The sequence below is a fragment of the Euprymna scolopes genome, chromosome 35 (genome assembly GCF_053919585.1).
Source record: "Euprymna scolopes isolate OS-2025 chromosome 35, ASM5391958v1, whole genome shotgun sequence".
Classification (NCBI taxonomy): Eukaryota; Metazoa; Mollusca; class Cephalopoda; order Sepiida; family Sepiolidae; genus Euprymna; species Euprymna scolopes.
In genome coordinates this window covers 15,048,008-15,057,191 of record NC_136516.1, presented here as the reverse complement: position 1 = coordinate 15,057,191, position 9,184 = coordinate 15,048,008, and the positions used below count along the sequence as shown (strand labels likewise).

The following is a 9,184-nucleotide window of genomic DNA, read 5'->3' as shown; positions in this document are numbered from 1 at the left end:
TCTTCGGGACAGTTGTCCTATTCCCATAAAAACGCATTATCAAGGAACCTGGGAAACTTTATTTTTTTTATATATTTTGTTACGTCACCCATCTCTAACGTCCCCAGTAGGACTGGGATACGTCGTAACAATATATATATATATATATTATATACATATATATATATAAATAAATAAAATAAAAATTACAATTACATTTACCAAAATGATCCAAGATGGTAAAACTAAAGTATATTATAAATATTAAAGAATTAATATTTATAAAGTAATCTCAACCAGATGTAAAAGCTCGATAAAACCAAATAGGAGATAGAGCTTATAATAAGATACTTTACCTTTCACCAGACTATCCATTCACGTGAAATCACCTTTTTCTTCACCCTATTCCCTATGCTTCACTTTTTGTTATCAAGTAAGATCTTTGACTTACTTGCAGTTTCATCAAATACTTTTGCATGCAAAATCCGATCCCACATTTTGATAATTCCTACCCTCTGATGAGAAGGAAAGTATTTCTTTGGAACTCCGCAGATTAAGGACTATCCACTTATTTAATGTTTTCTTTTCAAATTAAATATGTTTTTAACTCTTTTTCAAAGTGTTTAACATGTTTTATTAACTGTTTGCTTTCATATAATATATATATATATATATATATATATATATATATATATGTTCATGTATGTGCGGTTGAAGTTATCATTGGTGGTAGCCACAATGAATTCTTTGTCTTCTTGTTTTAGTCAAACCCTGGGCCCGAAGGACCAGGTGGGTTATGTGGCGTCCCAAGAAAGTAGTTGGGGATTGATCCGTGCCATATGAAGATGTCTTTGTTACATAACCACGTATCAACTGCGATATATATAGTTGGGAATCACATTCGTATTTACATAAAGCTATCATATTTTAGAAGAAGAAGAATATGTGGTTCATACCTTTTCTTTCTTCAAGAGTTCTTCTATCTTCTGTAGAATATTGCTAGGGTGAGCCAGCTAACCCAATGAAGATGTTGTGCTGAATGGATGCGATAATTGGCAGTGTAGTTCCTGGCAAAAGTCTAGAACAGTAAAAACCCCTGAATGCCAGAGCAGCTGGCATTTGTAGAGTGGCACCTGCCCCTCATGGCATGTTTAGCCAATCAGGCGCCTCAAAATAGAACAATCCACCATCCCTGACTAATTGTAGGCTGGTCCAATGCAATTAGCATACCACTAATTGCTACTGAATAAATATGTTGAAATTAGTTAAATGGTCCATAATGGTGGAGAGGGAAGGTAAGCGCATTCTTAATTCTTGATTCTACACCTTCACTGCTGGACTCTACGACAAAACATACAATGATCAACATCATAACCGATTAAGACACCTGTTTTGTCTTCTTTTGTGAAACCACAGAACAACACTATATTTTTTAAATATAAATTTATTTCAGCTGTCTCAGTGGTCTTCACCAGGAGTCTGCATTACGTGTCTAAATGCTTGCTCCTTCCAGCCCCGCTTCCCAGCTTTGAAGCACATCTGCTCACTTTCGCGAGCAAACTCAAACTCTTCAATCTAATCTCCTTGACCTCTTGACCTGTTAGTTCCGTTACGCTATCATCAAAAACACACATTTCCTAACATGTGACCTCTGTCAAGTACGCAATTGCTCAAGGTTATTTTGTTTATTTTTAACTTAGCTAATTTCTGTAAACATCTTCAGCTAAAACCCATTGTTACATTCCAGACCAATTCTATTCTCTAAACAATAAATAACTTCCAATGAAAACTATTTTTTATAATATCACTGATAGATAGATAGATAGATACACAGACAGACAGACGGACAGACATATAGATAGGTAGATAGATAGATAGATAGACAGAGAGAGAGAGATAGATAGACAGACAGATAGGCAGATATAGATAGATAAATAGATAGACAGACAGAGATAGACGGATAAATAGATAGATAGACAGATAGGCAGATAGATATATAGATAGACAGATAGACAGACAGACACAGACAGACAGACATATAGATAGATAAATAGATAGATCGATAGATAGACAGACAGACAGACAGACATATAGATAGATAAATAGATAGATCGATAGATAGATAGATAGACCGACAGACAGATAGATCGATAGATAGACAGACAGATAGATCGGATAGACAGACAGACAGATAGATCGGATAGACAGACAGACAGATAGATCGGATAGACAGACAGACAGATAGACAGACAGACAGACAGACATATAAATAGATAGATAGATAGATAGATAGATAATAACTAATTTAACTTTTAACCATGTTATTATCTAACATCTTCAGTCTGAGAGTCAGGAAGAAGAGAGAGAATTGCGATGTGTTTAGCCTTTTATTAACTCAGCAACGTGGTCAGCTGGCTTGAAAACTAGCCTCTGATTGGACAAGCCGAAAAGGAAGTTGACTGCTGCAACCAATCCACAATGATATTACACAACAAAAAATATGCAAAATCTTAAGCCGCAAATATATGCTGCTGCTACAGACTACCAAGTTTTGGTTAAATAGACAAACTTCTACAGGTACTTGTTTACAACGATCATCTTTTAAACCAACGTATTTCAGGTGAAGACATTATGTACTTACCTGCCATGGTGAAATTAGTATATATCAAAAAAAAATTACGAAAACTGATGCAATAGATGTGCTAAATATATTTTTAAACAAAAAAAAATCATTCATAATTACCTTCCGAGATTTTCTGTTTAAAAATGGCGGTCCCTTAATTTAAGTCAATGGTAATCTTCCTTCTTTGTTATACTGAATTGGTCGCACAACTCTTCCATATTAAAACATACAGTAAAACTTGATAATTTGATGAATTCTATTTTTACTTGTAATTATTTTTCTACTGGATCATTGGATCATTTTTGGAATTTTTGGAATTTATACTAATCTCGCTATGACACGTAAGTACATAATAATGTTTTCACCTGAAGTGCGTTGGTTTCAAAGATCACGAATGTAAACAAGCACCCTTCTACAATTTAGACCAGTTTTATTAACACAACAAATGGTCCCGAAAGAGTTATGAAAACAAGAATACAAAATATGTTGAATCCGTAGAGAAAGTCTAAGAGTTTTAGATGGGGGGGGGGGGTTGAAACTGTTTGTAAGTCTTGAGGAAAGTCTTCTGATCGAACCAAACCACATATCGCATTTGTTTTGCAATAGACAGCAAGATGAAAAAGTTGTCAAAAAACAAACATATTACAAATAAATGTTTTTTTATTTTTAAGCCACTATCCAAACTTCCAAGATGTAAGAGTCACTTTACGGTCATTTTTTTCTTGTTCTCACATAACACTTGAGACTACTTGTTTTTCAAACCGAATGAACGTTTTTTGTTTGTTTTTTTTAAATTATTTCATTAGATAAGTTTGCTCTTCTATCTAATGAAATAATTTTTTTTAAAAAACCAAAAAAAACGTTAATTCGGTTTGAAAAACAAGTAATGTCAAGTGTTATGTGAGAACAAGAAAAAAAATGACCGTAAAGTGACTCTTACATCTTGGAAGTTTGGATAGTGGCTTAAAAATAAATAATAAATAAAATACTGGTAGAAACCCAGTAAATGTTCTGATAAAGTTTTAAAATATTTTGTTATTCGGAAAAGAAAAAGAAAAAAAAAAACAGCCAAGTTCGTTTGCATATTTTAAAACTGATAGTAAACATTAATCAGAAGTGACTTTTCCAGGGCATTCATATCAGATCAGCTGATGAAGAATGTCAACAAAGTACAGAACTTGATTTTAACCATATATATATATATATATATATATATATATAAGCAAAACAAAAATACCGAGATTTATGACTGCTTTGTTTTACGTATTGCATGTGTTGGATTTGTTTTTATTTTTATTATCATGTGTATTCATTGAATTGTAAACATCATCACTGTCGTCATGATCATTGAGGAATTATACCGTTTTTATACGCTTCTCTCAATTCGAAAAAAAAAAATAAAATACCAAGGTGAGGATCAACTGGTTGAGTGTGAGTCGGACTACACGATCTTCTGGTCTGGTAGAGCTGAAAAGGAGAGGCGTGAGGCTGGTGTTGGTTTTGCAGTTAAGAACTCCTTAATTGACAAGATCGAACAGGCAGTAGGCATAAATGACAGTGCAATAACATTGAGAATGCCCCTTGCTGCTGGTCGTTACATGAATGTTCTTTCTGTCTATGCGCCAACTCTTACTTCGTCTGAAGACGATATTACTTCCTTTTATCATATGCTTAGATCTGTTATCATCAGTTTGCCAAGTGCTGAGAGTTTGGTGGTTCTTGGTGACTTCAATGCACGGGTTGGATCAGACAATGAGACTTGGTCTCCGTTGGGTCCATATGGCATTGGTAGTCAATTCAAATGGTATGCTGCTTCTCCATCTCTGCAGTGAACTAAATCTTGTTATCACCAACACTTTTTCTCACCAGAAAAACAAGGAGACCTGGTTCCATCTCCAATCTAAACATGGCCATTTGCTTGATTACATACTGTGTAGAAGTGGTGATCTTGGAAACTTTTGCAAAGTTAGAGTAATACGTGGTGCTGACTGTAGTACTGATCATTTAATGGCCAGAGCTAAACTGAGAATTACAGTTTGCAAAAAAAGCCGTTTCAATGGTGTCAAAGTGCATAAATGTATTGATGTTTCCAAATTGAAGGATCCAGTCGTACAAAGTTCCTTGAAATCTGCTTTCAACCAGGTGGATTTCTCAGATTGTGATTGGGAGACAGTAAGAGATACAATATACCAAAAAGGTGTTGAAGTTCTTGGCTTGAAGGTTCCCAGACATCGAGATTGGTTTGCTGATAATTTCAATCAAATTAAGCCTCAAATTGATAGAAAGCGGAAAGCTTATTTGAAACTTCTCAACTTTTCACCTCTGAACAAGCCAGCGCTCGCTGCCCACTTTTCTTCTGTGCAGAGTGAGGTTCAGTGTTGTGTGCACCAAATAAAAAACAAATGGTGGTCTGACTTCTCCAGGGAGATACAGACTGCCTACGATCATAGAGATGTTAAGACATTCTACACTCTGCTCCATCAGGCTTATGGTCCGAAATCCTCTTCAACTACACCACTCCTGGCGAAGGATGGGAAAACCTTGCTGAAAACCTCAGATGAAATTATGCATCGATGGCATGAACACTTTCATGATCTTTTTCATAACCCATCCAATGTTGATGTTGCTGCAATAGAAAGTATCCCTCAATGTTCCTTTTGTCCGGAACTTGATGTTGAACCGACAGCTGACTGCATAAAACAGATAAACTCGAACAAAGCCCCTGGGCTGGATGGCATCCCTGTTGAGCTGCTGATACATTGTGGTGTCAATGTACATTGTGTGGTCCACTCTTTGATACTGTCAGTATGGCAGGATGACCCGGTTGCCCAAGATTGGGTAGATGCCATCTTGGTTATGTTGTACAAAGGAAAGGGTACAAGGTCTGATTGTGGAAATTATCAAGGTATCTCGCTGCTGAGTGTGATTGGAAAGGTGTTTGCACGGCTCTTGCTAAACCGATTGGAAAAGTATGTATGTCCTAATATCCTTCCGGAATCCCAATCTGGTTTTAGAGGTGGGCGAGGAACTGTGGATGGTATTTATTTGCTCCCCCACAGAGCAAATTAGGCACAAGGCCGTTTTTAATGTGAGGTAAAAACCAGCTCCCCTAAAAGTAGGCAAAAAGGGGGCACTCTGGTTACCAAAAATAATAATTGTCCCAGTATAGAGGGTTTCCCCTCCATTGACTGGTACAAATTATCTTAAATGCAGCATCTGCAGAACAGATACTACACTTTGATCTTGTCGGGCGAGGAACTGTGGATATGGTGTTTTCTGCTAGACAGCTCTCGGAAAAATGTATTGAACAGCGGATGCCTCTTTGCCAGGTGTTTGTGGACTTAACCAAGGCGTTTCACACAGTCAACCGTGAGGTTCTCTGGAAAGTGCTGGAAAAATTTGGCTGTACACCTGTTTTTACAGACACGTTCAAGCAACTTCATCATAGTATGAAAGGTCGTGTCAACTTCAATTGTCGGTTTTCGGAAGAATTCCCCATTGATAATGGTGTGAAGCAGGGTGATATAGCTGCACCAACATTGTTTTCGCTCTATCTGACTGCTGTGCTCTGGTATGGTTTCCAGGATGGTGATATGGGTGTTTATATTATATTCCGAACGACTGGAAAGGTGTTCAACCTCTGAAGATTCCAAGCCAAAACACTTGTTAGTGATGGACTTGTTAGGGAACTATTGTATGCTGATGATGCTGACCTGGTAACACACTCCCCAGTAGATATGCAACTAGTGATGGATCTCTTTACAAATGCTTGTACCTGCTTCGGCCTGACAGTTAGCATTAAGAAAACTAAAGTCATGTACATTCCTGCTCCCGATGATCTGTATGTGGAACCTGATATCTTCGTCTGTGGAAAGTGCTTTGAAGTCGTAAAAAATTTTGTCTACCTTGGGAGCGCCTTATCAAATGATGGCACTCTTAATGCGGAAATAAGACAGAGAATCAGCAAGGCTTCTGATGCTTTTGGAAGGTTACAAGATAGTCTGGTCTGACGGTGCTCTAACTCTGACAACTAAAATTTCAGTATATCAAGCATGTGTAGTACCATCCCTACTCTACGCATCTGACACTTGGACCTTGTACCAGTCACATATAGAATTGCTCGAGAGGTTCCATCAGCACTGCCTTAGACACATTCTTGGTTTAAAGTGGTATAGCTTTGTCCCTGATACATATGTCTTAAAAAAGCCCAAAACAACCAGTATTGCTACTATTGTTATTAAGAACCAGATGCGTTGGGCGGGTCATCTCATCCAGCTTGAAGACTATCGACTCCCAAAACAGTTGTTTTATGGTGAGCTCTTTCTTGGAAAAAGACCTCAGCGCAAGCCCAAAAAACGTTTTCGTGATAGCATCAAGGAGAGTCTGGTGAGTTTTCATATTCCTGTTCACAGTTGGGAGTCCCTAGCACATGATCGCAAGCAGTGGAGGATACTGACATACAGGGGTGCAGAACACTTTGGAGCAGCCAAAATAGACCGAGCGAAACTTAAGAGAACATGTAGAAAATGCCAAACCTTGCCGATCTCTGGATCTGTCAGGTGTGTGATCGGGCTCTGTTGTCTAAGGCAGGTTTTGTTAATCACATGAAAGTCCACGATAATACAGGTTCCGCTGCTGTTAGTTTCATACAAATCAGTGAACGTTTTCAGTGTCATGTCTGCTTGAAGGTGTGCAAGTCGCTGGCAGGGCTAAAAAGTCATCTTCGGGCACATGGGCTTTTAGTGACTGAGGGAGTGGTTCTCATCTGACAAGATGTTGCAATCATCATCATCATCATTTATATATATATATATATATATATATACTAGCATTTCAGCCCGGCGTTGCCAGGGTGTTTGGAGGTGTATGTTGAGCAAAAAAAAAAAAAAAGCGGCCAATTTAGCTTTGACCCCTATTACGACCTCTTAAAATTTCTTGTTTTGGGCTCAAATCAAGTTATTAAGTTAGATTCATGTCCAAGGAACCTATATCTAAAATTTCAAGTGTTTAGACCCAAAATTGTCGGAGGAGAGTAGTAGAGTTCTCAAAGGTCAAATCGTTGAACTTTGACCCTTTAACAGCCAAATTTCTGTCCGAAAACTGATCACAAAGATTTTCCCAAATCTCAGTACCCTGTATATCAAATTTTGAGTCTGTAGACTAAAAATTGACAGTTATTGTGTAGGGAAATATACGCAGACACACACACAGACACGTTCACTTTTATAGATATATATATGTAGCTGTTTCATCATTCCGAAACTCATCAGTGTGGCTAGACGTAACGAGATTCGAAACCTAGACTATAGTCATTATCAACTTGTGACCAATGCTAATAGTAGTCTTACATACACCCACGCACACACATAACAACAACAACAAAAATGTGAATGGAGGGGAGAATGAATCTGTCTGCTGTTTTTCAAAATAAACAACAACTCATAATCCCGCAAGCGGGGGCGTCCTTAGATACAGATGGGGATCGCCGCTGGTGGGTAAAATGAGGAGAAATTGGCGCATTTTTTTTTTTTTTTTTTTTACGAGAGTACCCAGCGTAGTATAAACACCCCCAACCTCGAAGAACGGCTTTCGGTAATAAATACCCTCAACCTCGAAAGCCGTTCTTAACATGTGGATGTTGGGGAAGTTTATTTCCGAAAGCCATTCCTAATATAGTGAAGTTGGAGGTGTTTATACTACGTAAAAAATGCTCTTTTTTTTTTCTAATCTAGAGAACCTATTTTTAAGGGGGAGGGGATTATCGGTGCTTATGCACTTATTGAACCGGGCTATCTTTAAAATAGTATTTACAAGTTAAAGTTTTACGATATCTTTTTTTTATTATTAAATTGTAAGGTGAAAATACAGAATAGTTACAAAACACCCTCCTCTCCCCATATTAAGAACGGCTTTCTAAATAACGGTTCAATAAGTGCGTAAGTACCAGATTTTTTTTTTCCGACCCCCCGTCTCATATTCAACCCTCATGTGAGCGTGTTGATGGAGGGGAGGGTTGTATAGCGACGGGTTCCGATTTTGTCCTCTGATGAAATTATTTCGTTGAAAAGGAAATATATACAGAACGATGAACAAAAGAAAATAACTATTTTAGGTAACTAATTAATTTGATACTTACTTTAGAGGCGATCGCCTGGCGAAAGTATCCAGCCATGGCTTTTTATTATTCTTGTTGTTACTTATAAATTCAACTAACGCATTTTAGAACAAAAGTCAACAGCATGTACACAAGGGCGCAGCCATCTTAGATTTTTAAAGGGAGATAACTCATTTCTGAATTTTTTAGATGAGGAGTGGTTAATCGTATTATTTGTATTCTTCAGACTACTGTTCTCATCTTGAGTGCGATTGTAACAACGTTTCGATGGATGTAACCACCGACCTTCTTCATGCGTATCTTGACGAACTCGGGAATGTTTCTGTCCGTGTTTAGACGGAATTTCAAGCGAAACCCTTTATTTACTCCATGGGTGTAGTATGCTCTTGTTCCGTCAGCTATGACTGGATAGAGGTCTTAAGGACACTTCTGCATGTCAGTGACATATTAGCAACAGAGACGAGTTA

At 37.6% G+C, this 9,184-nt stretch overlaps 1 protein-coding gene across 1 annotated transcript in view; it reads right to left on the bottom strand.

The window, feature by feature from the left end:
- The window catches only part of LOC145259703 (putative arginine--tRNA ligase, mitochondrial), a 72,441-nt gene extending 63,552 nt beyond the window's left edge, over window positions 1-8,889 (bottom strand). The window contains exon 1 of the mRNA XM_080117377.1: window positions 8,739-8,889. Coding sequence (XP_079973503.1) covers window positions 8,739-8,774 — 36 coding nt within the window. The 5' untranslated portion in view covers window positions 8,775-8,889. The remainder of the gene's footprint in view (window positions 1-8,738) is intronic.
- Window positions 8,890-9,184: the final 295 nt, after the last annotated feature.